General features: G+C 57.0%; 1 protein-coding gene and 1 long non-coding RNA gene across 3 annotated transcripts in view; one reads left to right on the top strand and one right to left on the bottom strand.

Annotated features, from left to right (window-relative positions):
• MYO9B (myosin IXB) overlaps positions 1 to 12,093 on the top strand; it is a 111,875-nt gene extending 99,782 nt beyond the window's left edge. The window contains 16 exon segments of the mRNA XM_021083575.1: positions 476 to 609; positions 875 to 1,065; positions 3,206 to 3,304; positions 3,419 to 3,592; positions 3,701 to 3,742; positions 3,974 to 4,085; positions 5,238 to 5,311; positions 5,796 to 5,988; positions 6,115 to 6,243; positions 6,498 to 6,603; positions 6,838 to 6,969; positions 8,427 to 8,550; positions 9,043 to 9,090; positions 9,436 to 9,578; positions 10,420 to 10,547; positions 10,668 to 12,093. Of these exon segments, the coding sequence (XP_020939234.1) occupies positions 476 to 609; positions 875 to 1,065; positions 3,206 to 3,304; positions 3,419 to 3,592; positions 3,701 to 3,742; positions 3,974 to 4,085; positions 5,238 to 5,311; positions 5,796 to 5,988; positions 6,115 to 6,243; positions 6,498 to 6,603; positions 6,838 to 6,969; positions 8,427 to 8,550; positions 9,043 to 9,090; positions 9,436 to 9,578; positions 10,420 to 10,547; positions 10,668 to 11,083 (2,245 nt within the window). The 3' untranslated portion in view covers positions 11,084 to 12,093.
• LOC110259327 lies at positions 12,290 to 13,475 on the bottom strand. 2 transcript variants are annotated; one of them, XR_002341599.1, is made up of 3 exons: positions 13,070 to 13,475; positions 12,643 to 12,813; positions 12,290 to 12,465 (listed from the first exon to the last, which is right to left on the bottom strand). It is a non-coding gene; the product is annotated as an uncharacterized LOC110259327 (long non-coding RNA). The 2 variants fall into 2 exon arrangements; XR_002341600.1 differs by lacking the exon at positions 12,643 to 12,813.

Raw genomic sequence — 13,518 nt, 5'->3', positions numbered from 1 at the left:
GCATACAAATTTGGGAAACACAGGCATTTCATCCTTAGCATTTAGGCACATCTGCAAAGACCTTTTTCCCAAATAAGATCATGCTCTTAGGCCCTGAGGCTTAGCACATGGACATAACTTTTGGGGGAGCCATCATTCACCCCACCACATAGCCAGTATCTGTGGTGCATGATTTGGCCTTTATTCTTTACTGGGTTTTTCCCCCCTAACCTTGTGCCTATAAAAGCATCTCAAGGGAGAGGGCAGGGGGCACTTTTTTTTTTTTAATATGAAAATGGGGTCACGCTATGTCGTCCGCTCAGCATCTCGCTCTTTCACCTGACTCCCCTGTCAGTTCACACAGATGGACCGCGTTTTTAGTAGCATCCTGTTCCAACAATAACCAAGAAAAGGGCTATTTCTCTTTACAGCAAGTTGACCCTTTGGCCTCACATCTGCTTTCATTTCCTGAGGAGCCCTGTACTTTCTCCTGCAGATCCACATTTAAGAGACTCTTCCTGCATAAAAACAAGGATAAAAAATACACCTTGGAGGGCACAGAGGAGACGGAGAACACAGTACTCGGGCCTGTGGTGCTGGAAGCCACCACCATGAAGAAGACTCTAGAAGGTTGGTCACCCACAGCCTCAGGGATGGACAGCAGAGCCACCAGGGCCCCTGAGGACCGTCCCCAGATGGGGCCTTGAGTTGTCTATGGGTTGAGCCCTGGTAACAGGGCCTCAGGGCTGGTCCCATCCCTGGAGGCATTTGCTGGCCACGGACCTCGGCATGCGGCACTGTGGGGCCCTGGCTCTCTGCACTTGTGCCCACACCCCAGGTCCTCCCCAGGAACCTGCCTTCACCAGCCTCTCCTGTCCACACCCCCCCAACACAGCCCCCTCCGGCAACCAGCACCGCCACACCACCAGTGAGAAGCACACCAAGGAGCCGGGAAGCAAAGGGAAGAAGAACCGAAACCTCAAGATCGGCAAAATCACGGTGTCAGAGAAGTGGCGAGAGTCGGTGTTCCGCAAGATCACCAATGCCAATGAGCTCAAGTACCTGGATGAGTTCCTGCTCAACAAGGTGGGGCCACGGGCACGGTGCTGGGGGCAGGGCTTACACGCACAGCGGGCCCCTGGGCGTCCCCAGAGGGCCGTCACCACCTGGCAGAGTTTTCCAAACCGTCCCACCAAAGCCCATATCAGGCAGGAACAGAAAGTCCAGGTCCACAGTTCTCACACACAGAAAGTTCCAGAAACCAGGAGTTCCTGTTGTGGCGCAGTGGAAATGAATCCGACTAGGAACCGTGAAATTGCGGGTTCGATCCCTGGCCTCACTCACTGGGTTAAGGATCTGGCATAGGCTGGCAGCTACAGATCCAATTAGAGCTCTCGCCTGGGAACCTCCATATGCCATGGGTAGGGCCTTAGAAGACAAAAAGACAAAAAAAAAAAAAAAAAAAAAAGAAAGTTTCAGAAACCAGACACTTGTTTCTAAGCCTAGCATCAGCTGATTTTCTACAATTCCCAGCTGGGATTCCCATGAGACCTCACTCAGTGCAGATACTTAAATTTTGCCACAGAATATGTGTCATCTCACTGGGGGCTACACAGAACGTGTGGAACCACGTCATGCCCAAAGCATCTGATTCTAGGACACACACACACACACTCTTGGCTAGAGTCACCCAGAGCACGCATGCATGTACACACATGGGTTAGGGGCCTAGCAGCTGCCTTTTATCCTACAGTTCCTGCCCAGAAAGTTTGAGTTCTGCTGTCTTATAGTGCCCCTTGGGGGCGGTTGCCCTCTTTCTCACACATGAGAAAAGGGAAACACTAGCATGCAGAATAACCTTCCAGGCAGGGCACCAGACATACTCACATCCCACCAGGCCACCCCTAAGTCCTGTGGCCTTCCCTTGTCATGAACAAAATTTTCTTTTTTAGCTGTACCTGCATGGCATGCAGAAGTTCCCAGGCCAAGGATTGAACCTCAGCCACAGCAGTCACAATGCCAGGTCCTTAACCCACTGAGCCACCAGGGATGTCTGAAATTATGTTATTTAGAACATACTTTTACAAAATGTATTCAGGAGTGCTCTTGGGGCACAGCGAGTTAAAGGATCCAGCTCAAGTTGCTTCTGTGGCTCAGGTTCGATCCGGGAACTTCCACATGCTGCGGATGTGGCCAAAAAAAAAAAAAAAAAAAAAATGCATTTGATTCAAGGCTATGATTGAGCACTTACAGAGGTGAAAAAGGCATGGCCTGCATTCAGAGTGTTCCCAGCCCCAGCTGCGGGCACTCCCACAGCAAATACAGTGACATTTGGGACATTGGGCTGACAGGGACAATAAAGGGTTAGAACACCCTTCAGAGGGCACAGGAGGAGTTCCCATTGTGGTTCAGTGGGTTAAGAACCCAATTGGTATCCATGAGGCTGTGGGTTCAATCCCTGGCCTTGCTCAGTGTGTTCAGGATCTGGAGTTGCCACCGTCACAGACACGGCTCAGAGCCCAAGTTGTGTCTGTGGCATAGGCCAGCAGCTGCAGCTCCGATTTGACCCCTAGCCTGGAAACTTCCAAATGCCACACCTGTGACCCTAAAAGGGCGGGGGGGGGCGGAGGCTCATGAAATGACCAGGCGCAGGCCATTTGAGGCAGCCCCAGTCCTGGGGCTCAGCCAAGCATTGAGTGCCTATGTGGGGAAGCAGGTAAACCAGTGTTTTTCAGAGCTCCTGCTGTGACACACCAGGATTGGCGTCTTGGGAGCAATGGGACTCAGGTTCGATCCCCAGCCCAGCACAGTGGGTTAAGGATGCAGCATTGCCACAGCTTCAGCTTAGGTCAAGGCTGCAGTTCGGATCTGATCCCAGGCCAGGGAGCTTCATATGCTTCAGGGCAGTCAAAAATGAAAAGAAAAACAAAAACAAAAACGTTTCTCCACCAGGGGTGAGTCTGCTCCCAGGCGACCCTTGGCAACATCTGCAGACATTTTTGGTCCTCATGCTGGGGACTGTTCCCAGCACCTGATGGGTGGAGGGGGGCCAGGGGTACCGCTCAACACCCACTGTGAGTGATTCCAGAGAGACTGAGGGTCTTTGTCAAGAGGGCCCAGGTATTTCTCTCCAAGCCCAGGGGAGCCTGGGAAGGACTTGGGACAGGGCAGGGCGATCACTGCCCCGCCCAACATGGGGTCCGTGGATCTCTCCCTCCGTCTCCAGATAAATGACCTGCGTTCCCAGAAGACTCCCATTGAGGGCTTGTTCATCGAAGCCACCGAGAAGTTCAGAAGCAACCTCAAGACCATGTACTCCGTCCCTGTACGTGGAACCCCCAGCCCCAGGGAGGGCCCCGGTGGCAACCCCAACAGACTCCCCCGGGCACCCCCTCCATCTGTCTGTCCCAAGGGGGGATGACACGCTGCGTCCCCACAGAACGGGAAGATCCACGTTGGCTACAAGGACCTGATGGAGAACTACCAGATCATGGTGAGCAACCTGGCGGCCGAGCATGGCGAGAAGGACCCCAACCTGGTCCTCAACACCTTCCAGTCCCTGCTGGATGAGTTCACCCGCAGGCACACCAAGAACGACTTCGAGCCTCCCAAGGTGGGTGCTGCCGTTCCGGGTGACAAGAGGTCCTGATGGCAGGACGTCACAGGGTGGGGGTGTCCTCAGGGGGGCCCACACTGACCTGGCCTTCATGCTCTCTCACAGCAGAGCAAATCTCAGAAGAAGAAGCGGAAGCAGGAACGCGCTGTGAGTACGCGTGTCCACGTGTGCATGGGCATGAGCATGGGTGTGTGTGCACATGCGGGCAGTCAGGCAGGTGAGCATGTGTTTTCCTGCCCAGCCCTACAGGAGGGTCCCTGGTCATGAGTGAGTGGCCCTGGTCCTGCTGGCAGCATCCCAACTGAGCACCCGTGGCAACCCTGTCGGGGGGCTGGGGGCGTCCACCTTCTCACCTACACCCCTCCCGCACTGTTCCAGGTCCAGCAGCACAACGGGCATGTGTTCGCCAGCTACCAAGTGAGCATCCCACAGTCGTGCGAGCAGTGCCTCTCCTATATCTGGCTCATGGACAAGGCCCTGCTCTGCAGTGGTGAGTGCCCTTCCCCAACCCCAGTCACCCATTACCCCCTCTGATCTCCCCAGGTCCCCCAACTCCCACCCCACATCCCCTGACCCCTCACCATGTCCCCAGCCCCAACCCCTCACTGTGCACCTGGGCCTTCACCCCAGCTGATCTTTCTGGAACACTGCCCTGGTCACACCTCAGCCACCGAAAGTTCCCACTGTCACCCTGGGCCAGAGCCCAGTTCTCAACTGACCCCAAGGCCTCCACCCAACTCTGCAGCCTCCCCTCTGCAAGTTCCATCTGGGAAAGTCCCTCTGTGCCCTATTTTCAGGCCTTTGTTCACGTTGCTCCTGCTGCCTAAACTGTTGGCCCCTCCCCCATGTGCCAGGCAAGGCCAGTCAGTCCCCCAGGGACCCTGAGAGACAAGTGCAGTCCAGGACAACCTAACTGGCCCATGGGCTGGCAGCCAGGAGGTGGCCAAGCCCAAGTGGGAACCCAGTCAGTCCCCAGAGGCCCAGGCTGGGTCAGGGAGGCCTCCAGACTTCTGTTTTCCTACCGGGACCCAGTCAGAGCTGGCTTTTCTTTTCAGGCCAGGGTAGCCTTCTCTCCCCTTGGCCCCCATGTGAGGAATGGCCACCACCTCACATCTGTCATAAATACCCAGGCAGGGAGTTTCCTTGTGACTCAGCAGGTTAGGGATCCAACATTGTCACTGCTGTGGTTCTGGTGACAGCTATGGTGCAGGTCTGATTCCTGGCCCAGATTCTACATGCTGCAGGTGCAGCACAAAAAAAAAAAAAGCAAGCAAGCACTTGTCCCATGGCTCAGCAGTAACAAATCCAACTAGTATCCCTGAGGATATGGATTCAATCCCTGGCCTCGCTCAGTGGGTTAAAGGATCTGGTGTTGCCATGAGCTGCATTGTAGGTTGCAGACGTGGTTCGGATCTGGTGTTGCTGTGGCTGTGGTGTAGGCTGGCAGCTACAGCTCCAATTCAACCCCTCGCCTGAGAACTTCCATATGCTGTGGGTGCAGCCCTAAAAAGAAAACAAAAAAAAGCAAATATCCAGGTGGTTGTCACTGTCCTAAGACATTGAGACAGGCAGCCGTGGGAACCTGGGGCCCCTGATATGCTATCAGTCACTACCCTCTTCCCCTCCCCCCATGGCCCCCTAGTGTGCAAGATGACCTGCCACAAGAAGTGTGTGCACAAGATTCAGACCTACTGCTCTTACACAAGCGGGAAGCAGGTAAGCCCACCAGGGCCGGGAACTTTTCAGGCCGTTCTGAGAGATGTGGAAGAGAGGGTATGCTGAGTGCAAGGCCAAGGGGTGTCAGGTGAAGCACGGAGCTGGCAGGAGGGGCTGGTCCCGCAGCAGAGCACACCCAGGTCTTGTCAGGCATCCCCCAAGACAAAGGCTGGGCTTGTGTGTGCATCTCAGACCCTGGCCCCATTCCTCTCTCCTCCAGGAGAGGGCAGCTCCCGAGCCTGCACACAAGGGAGGTGGGGTTCTGAGGGCTGGGGCTGCAGCAAGAGCTAGGATCAGCTGCTCTTGAGGGGGCTATGGCGCTTCCCATGGAGACCCGCTGCCGGAGGTCATCAAGCAACCTCCACAGCCAGATGCCAGATGTTCAAGGGAGGGAGGGATGGAGGCCACAGAAGAGGGCCCGGGGTTGACAGGGAGGACAACCAGCTCAGGTCTCCACCCCCCACCCTGCTCCCCATCATTGCAGATCGAGCCAGGCACTGAGCCCGGCCACTTTGGAGTGTGCGTGGACAGCCTGACCAGCGACAAGGTCTCAGTGCCCATCGTGCTGGAGAAGCTTTTGGAACATGTGGAGATGCACGGCTTGTATACTGAGGGCCTCTATCGCAAGTCAGGTGCGGCCAATCGCACCAGAGAACTCCGGCAGGCATTGCAGACAGGTGGGTGCTGTGAGGAGGTGAGGGCTGTGGGCAGGTCAGTGTCAAGGGCAGGAGGGTGAAGCATGGGGCTCCAGGCCCAGCCCCCTGCCTTCCCCACACTCACCGCCCCCCCCACCCCGCCCACAGACCCCACAGCAGTCAAACTGGAGAACTTTCCTATCCACGCCATCACCGGGGTGCTCAAACAGTGGCTCCGAGAGCTGCCCGAGCCCCTCATGACCTTTGCCCAGTACGGTGACTTCCTCCGCGCCGTAGGTGAGTCCCACGGTGGCAGCAGGGGAGGAGGGGGGCAGGAGGTGGCTATCGGGGGTCAGAGCCTTAAGTATTTGCTCTGGCCAGTCAGGGAGGAGGGACCCGCATCACTCCAGCCGAGAAACCAAGGCCCGGGCTGGGGCCCTCTGTGCTTGCCACACACCCGTCCCAGGCTCAACCCAGTGGGAGGCTCCCCGGGGCCCTGGAGCCTGTCAGGGTGGGGCTGGCAGGTAGCTGACACCCCTGGGCCCTCCTAGAGCTGCCAGAGAAGCAAGAGCAGCTGGCCGCCATCTATGCCGTCTTGGAGCACCTGCCAGAAGCCAACCACAACTCCCTGGAACGGCTCATCTTTCACCTGGTCAAGCAAGTGCCTGTCCACCTACCTACCACCAGCTCTCCGTGGGGTGGGGTCCCAGCAGGAGCCTGGCCACAGTGTTCCCCAGGGCCGGCATTCTCTGGTGGCTTCATGCCAGGACATGAGCCCATATTGGGAGGGGGTCCACCAGGGGGCCCCCAGCTGTGCTGGCACCTTCCCCAGGCTCTGGATTCTTGTCTTGGGGCTCCCCAGCCACCCCCTGACTGCCACTTATTGCACAGGGTGGCCCTGCTCGAGGATGTGAACCGCATGTCACCCGGTGCGCTGGCCATCATCTTCGCACCCTGCCTCCTGCGCTGCCCAGACAACTCAGACCCACTGACCAGCATGAAAGACGTCCTCAAGATCACCACGTGAGTACCAGGACCAGCGGGCCTCCGCTCCCGCCATGCACTCAGGGCAGCCCCACCAGGGACCCCACATTAAACCGCAGAGCCCATGCCAGAACCCTCCAACGGCCTAGCCTCAGTAGTGTGTAAACACACCTGCAGAGAAAAGTCCCGAAGAATATACCCCGTTCACGATGGCCCCTGGAGGTGCCCTGAGCACTGGAGTCCTGGATGGGCTTCATTTGATCTCTCTACTCTGTTTTCTTTTCTAACAAACACACATGACTTTTGTCCTAAATGGAAATTCAAACAAAGCCTGGATGTGCGCTGTTTGCTGTGAGCAGCAAGCAGGGTTCTTCCGACAGACAAGGGACAAGGGGCAGCCCAGCCTCACAGTGGCATCATGGGGCTCACACAGTCCCAGACCCGGGGTGGGGGGAGATCTGGCAGCCTCTCTCCTCAAGCAGCAGGAGCGTCACTTGCAAGTTGGAGGGTGGAAAACCAAAAACAGGGGAAAATCCCTCGTTCCTTGCCACAGGGTGAGGGAGACAGTGAAGCCCCATGTTCCCAGTGTCAGAAAGCAATGAGAGCCAGCAGCAAACAGAAGTATGATCTCAAGTTTCCTTCTTCCCCTAAACAATCTTCAAAAGTTCTCAAAAGGTTCTTCAAAAGAACTCAAAAGGAGGTTAGCAGACATCCATCACTAAGAGGATATTATCTAGGCTGCACACTCTAAAAATAAGAACCTGTCACCCTAGGCAGTTTCAGGAGGCAAACACAGGAAGGCCTGACCTAGGCCCCCAGGCCACACGCTTTGAGAGTAATGAGCAGCAGCTGCTAGGCGGAGAGGAGGGGAGCCCAGAGTGTCCCTGACACTACCTGGGCTGTGGTGTGGTGTTGACAGATATGCTTTCAGCCTCTTTCAGCACATTCCATGGCCTTTTTTTCTTATGTGGTCACGACCGCCTCTCCATCCAGGCCGAGTCCATCCTGTCCCACCACACCCTCCCCGCCCTGGTACTGACCTCTCCAGGCTGAGTCTCCCTGGTATTGGCCACTCAGGCTGGCCCTGACCAAGGGACTTCTTGAGCCCTTGGGGCCAGCTGCCTGCAGCCCCTGGGATAAATCGCCCAGCCTCCCCACACCTTCTATACTTCTGTGAGATGGGATTGTCCCCACCCTGCAGGGTGACTGAAAGATCAATTCACTTTAATCCTCGGTACTGTACTTCCTCCTTCAGACAAGGAGGCTTGTTAAGACAGGGATCCAGGCTCAGAGAGGTGGGGTGAGCAGCACAAGGTCACACAGTGAGTGAAGTGGGGCCACAAGGGGAGCCACAGCCTTGTCCGCGGCCCTGCCTGACCTCTGGGTCTCTGCCTCAGCCACCCTGCCCCAGTCTCTGGCCAGCATCTCCCTAGACGGGGAAGAGGGGCCCTCGCGTTGGCCATCCCCCCAGGATAGCCGAATCGCCTTCTCCACAGGTGCGTGGAGATGCTGATCAAAGAACAGATGAGGAAGTACAAAGTGAAGATGGAGGAGATCAACCAACTGGAGGCTGCGGAGAGCATCGCCTCCCGAAGGCTCTCTCTCCTGAGACAAAACGCTGTGAGCAACGCAGGGCTGCGGCTCGGGTCGGGGGGGAGCCTTGTGGGAGGAGGCCGTGGGCGGGGTTTGGGCATAGGGCGTGGTGTCTCTTCTAATGCATACACTTGCAGCCACGTGTGGCCGTAGGCAGCCTGACCAGGAGCCTCATGGCAGCATAGTTAGGCGCTGATTCCTCACAGCCAAATGACCCCCGTCCTAGCTCAGTCTCTAAGCCAACTGCTCCTCTCAGCAGCAGGGGATTCTATCACCCACTTGGTGGTAATCCTGGTCATACTCCAGCCACATCCCCTGCAGACCTGGGCCCCGCCCACAGGGAAACGTTCCCACAGCAGAAATGGTCTTGCTTTCGGAGGTGGGTGGGGGAATAAAGGGCAGGCCCAGGCTCCTGTGGGAGGATCCCCTCCTTATCCCCGCAATCAGACATGGTGCATGCCCATGACTAGCACCTGGTCATGGCCCAGTGTGGTCACCCTCTCTTCATCTCTCCCCCAGCCATGGCCTCTCAAACTGGGGTTTTCGTCTCCCTATGAGGGGGTCCTGGTATGTACACATACGGCGGGTTCTAGTCGCATGTCTCCCGGTGCGGTGCATGCTGGGGTTCCCCTCCACCCCTAGGGTCTCTTAGGATAGGCCAAGTACATCCTAACCTTCCAGAAGTGCATGCTGGGGGAGGCCCATTGCCTGCTGACCACCTGTGCTGAAGATGACTAATCAGCCAAGTGCCGGTCACTCAGTCCCTGCATGATCCCGGGAGAAGCCTTACTAAGCGTAGCCGTCCGCGTCGGAACTAACCTCCCCTGGAGATGCACCGCCCTCTTTCCATCCACAAGCACTGAACCCCACCCACCTAGAGGGGCTGACCACACCTGCCGCTTTTCTTGGCAGATCAAGAATCCCAAGACCCGGATGAAAAGCAGCGGTGGCCTGGAGGAACTGGGGGTGCTGCCAGAGGAAGAAGCAGCTGGTGGTGACGAGGATCGAGAGAAGGAGATCCTAATCGAGCGGATCCAGTCCATCAAGGAGGAGAAGCAAGTGTCTCTCCGACCCCATGCCACCCTTCCAACCCCCATCCACTGGCCCCTCCACTATAGGGGATCTAGCTGTTAGGAGGCTGACGGGCTAGGCTTAGTCCTGTGGCCCAGTGCCCACGTCACGAGGTGTTCCTGTCCTAAAATACATCCTAGGGCTCTTTCCTGCTTGACCACAGAAAACAAGAATGGCCCATAGGGAGAGAAGGAACAACAGAGGAGTGATGCCAGAACTTTGTCTTCAAGTTGGCCTTAGATAGGGTGACCCACCAGTTTGCTGTCTCCTCAAGATGGAAGTATGAGGAGTTCCCGCTATGACATAGTGGGTTAATGATCTGGTCTAGCTTGTCTCTGTGGAGGAGCTGGTTCAATCCCAGGCCTGGCACAGTGGGTTAAGGATCTGCCATTGCTGCAACTCTGGCATAGGTCATAGGTCAGTTCAGATTCAATCTCTGGCCCAGGAACTTCCATATGCTGGGAGTGTGGCCTGAAAAAAAAAGATGGGAGTATGAAAAGAGATGCCCTTAGAAATTATGCCAGGTAGCTTGGGAATAGGCAGGGCACTGCAGGCAGAGGGAACAGCACATACAAAGATCCTGAGGCAGGAGCACCTCACCAGCACAGTACTAGGACAGACGCCTGGCTTCCTGCAGCAACCTGCCCCCTTCCTCACATGAATCTCACTGGGCCGGGGTATTTGGAGCCTGGTGTGCTTTGGGGGTCAGATTTGGGGTCCTGGAGGCAGGGAGTCCCATCCAGGACCAAGATGGCCTACTCTTTCCCATGGGGCAGTCTTCCACTGTGGGAACAGCCTTGGACATTGTGACCCCCTCATCCCCAGGGAGGACATCACGTACCGGCTGCCGGAGCTTGACCCTCGGGGCTCCGATGAAGAGAACCTGGACTCAGAGACTTCAGCCAGCACTGAAAGCCTGTTGGAAGAGCGGGCCAGGCGGGGGGCCTCGGAAGGTCAGTATTAAGGTAGCGTCTGCTTTTTTCCTTCCCATATCCACACCCAGCAGGCCCCAGGGCGAGGGTCCGTCTGATGGCCCTGAAGCTGCAGTAACCCTGCCATCTGTCTCTCAAAAGGGCCCCTCGCGCCTGCTCTCCCCTGCCCCAGCGTGCCCGCCCCGAGCCCCCTCCCTGAGGCGGCCGCCCTTCCTCGACGAAGGCCGTTGTCCTTCGCGACGGTCAGAGTGAAGACCCCCCGGCGGACCCCCATCATGCCCACGGCCAACATCAAGCTCCCGCCTGGCCTGCCTGCCTATCTCACTGGCCGGGCACTGGGCACCCAGGAAGCTGCTGCCCCTGTGAGGCGCCGAGAGCCGCCTGCCCGCCGCCCGGACCAGGTACACTCTGTGTACGTCACGCCTGGCGCTAACCTGCCCTCGCAGGGCCCTCAGGAGACCCTAGACAAGGATGACCGGCCTCCTGGGGCCAAGCGGAGGTACTCGGACCCCCCAACCTACTGCCTACCCCCTGCCTCGGGCCAGGCCAATGGCTGAGGGCCCACAGCTGCCAGAGTCTGGACATCCAAGGACGGCCTGGTGCCGCGGCCCAAGCGCTGGAGCTCCAGAGCCTGCATTCAGCGGTCTGAGAAGGATCCGGAATGAAAAGCTCCAAGAGCGACGTGAGGTGGGCACTGGCTCCAAGTGAGTCCAGGCAGGGAGAGGCCGGCTGAGACCCGGCCACCCTTGCTGAGCCCCCACGTCGCACAGAGGTGCCCGCCCAGAGCACCAAATCACGGTGGGCAGCCTGGCGTCTCCCAACTTCCCTTTTATATGTTTTTGAGGTCACTGTTTTCTTTGTGCGTGGTTTACATAACTTTAAACTGTAACAGCCTTAACAGAGGACCAAATCGGTTTTTTATATGTGTATGTACAAACTTTTGTATTAACGCCCTGCATCTCCCTTATAACCTGGACATGAGTCTTCAGAGCAAAGCCCACACAGCCGCCAAGCTTTGGAGGCTCAGACCCAATGCTGAAGCACAGCTCGGGGCAGACCAAGGGCTGGGACCCTGCCTAAGGGATTTGGACACTTGAGGCACACGACTGCCCCAAGTCTATCTCAGATTCGTACGCCAGCCTGGCTGACATGCATTCGAGGGAGCAGTGGAACCTTCCATGGTGATCGATTGTTGGCTGGAGCCAGGCAGTAGGCGGCCTCCACTCCAGGCACCACAGACCTCACATCCCAGGGAGTCTCGAATGTGGCCATCGCTCCTCTGTTCACTGTGCCTTGGACCCAGGAGGCTGGAGTAGGCCGCCCTTGGCACTGCCCGCCCCCTGTGGCAGAACAAGAGCCCGCAACTCAGGACTGATCATGGGTGGGGAGGGCAAGGCCTAGGGTTGTACGTCCCTGCAAGTCTACGGCGACAGCCTGGGCAGCTGGCATCTCTGGAGCGAGGCTCTCTTCTTAGGCTCAGCTCACTCTCCAGATACCTGGACACATGGCCACAGGTCTGGGACAAGAGGCATCTGCAAGCCATGTGAAATAAAAAAAAAGTGCCTGAGAGGTGTCTGCATGTAGTTCCTACTTAGGCCAGCTCCAGGTTGGAAAAGCAGAGGTCAGTAGATGGGAGTCAGCTCTATGGCCTGTCAAGAGTGGTGCAGGGCAGGGGATTGGGCGCCTCACCTGAAAGGACCTGCCTTGTTCCTCCATCCAACTTTGCTACTGAAATTTCACACATACTCTTCACACAAGGGAGGTGGACTTTGCTGGAGGTGCTTTTTATTGATCCAGGAAGCTGGGGAAGCAGGCAACTCCTGGCAGAGCCGCATTCTCACTGAATGTGAGGTGAGCTTGCTGTCCTGGGAGCTGCTTCTTGTCACATCTAGCCTCTCCCCAGGTGGGGCTTACATGTCAGCTGAAAGGGCCATCTGCCCTGGGTTGAAAAGGAGGCGGGGTCAGTCCCTGGGAACCCACTAGAACCAGAAGCAACACCTTCACCACACCACCACCCCCAGCAGAGGAGGTCCCAGTTTGCAACCAGATGGGTAGTTGTGGGAACCAGCTGGCAGGTGGGGCCAGTGGGGTAGGGGAGTTGGAGACCATGACAAACCTGAGTTGAGATGACACATGCCAAAGGGTTAGAGGGCTTGTTCAAGGCCACAAAGCTGGGAAAGGGTAGGGCTGGGATTCAGACCCTGCCCTGTCTGCCTCCTTTTACCAATACCCTGATTTTGGTCTCCTCCACGGTACTTTACAGGATACCAGGCCCACAGGTGATGACCTGAGGGATGGGGAGGTGGTTGAGAGCTGCGTGCTGGGCTTCAGTCCCTGTGAAGCCCCCATCCTCACCCAGTCCACTCCAGGAGGGGGACTCAAACAAGGAGCTTTGGCTTCCTGGGAACTCAGACGGGGTTCCAACCATGGGGATCTGGGCACTAGGGGTGACCTGACCCCACCTCTCACAACCAGGACTAGCTCATGTCGTTGCCACACTGCCTGTTTCCCAAGGGAGGTCTAGAAAAAGTTAAGAAACTCACTAGGCCATGGTGGGAGGTGGAGTCAGAGTCAAGGCTGGGTGAAATCATAGCCGCAAAAGTTCGGATCGGTTCCCAAGTCTTGGATGCTAAAACCCCAGCTCAGGGCCTCTGCCCTGGGAGAGTCCAGGGAGCGCTGCCTGTGTGGAAGAGGCCAGTGAAAGAACCCAGAAAGGAGTGGGGAGCGGGGGATTTTGAGCAGGAGAGAAGTAATGAGCACTTCACGGGTTGCATATGGGCCTGACAGGAAGGACTATCCTTTCGACCCTTCTAGAAGGGTCAAGATGCTCACCAGAGGTAGTTGCCTTGTGGTGCAGTGAGTTAAGGATCCTGCGTTCATTGCAGCGGCCGCGCTGGCTGCTGTGGCGCAGGTTCGATCCCTGGCTCAGGAGCTTCCACATGCCAGCGGGCATGGCACACAAGGATAAGCAAGCAATTCAGCACTGAGTAAA

The sequence above is a fragment of the Sus scrofa genome, chromosome 2 (genome assembly GCF_000003025.6).
Source record: "Sus scrofa isolate TJ Tabasco breed Duroc chromosome 2, Sscrofa11.1, whole genome shotgun sequence".
Taxonomy (NCBI): Eukaryota; Metazoa; Chordata; class Mammalia; order Artiodactyla; family Suidae; genus Sus; species Sus scrofa.
The sequence above is the reverse complement of the archived record's forward strand: the minus strand, read 5'-3'. Positions and strand labels throughout refer to the sequence as shown.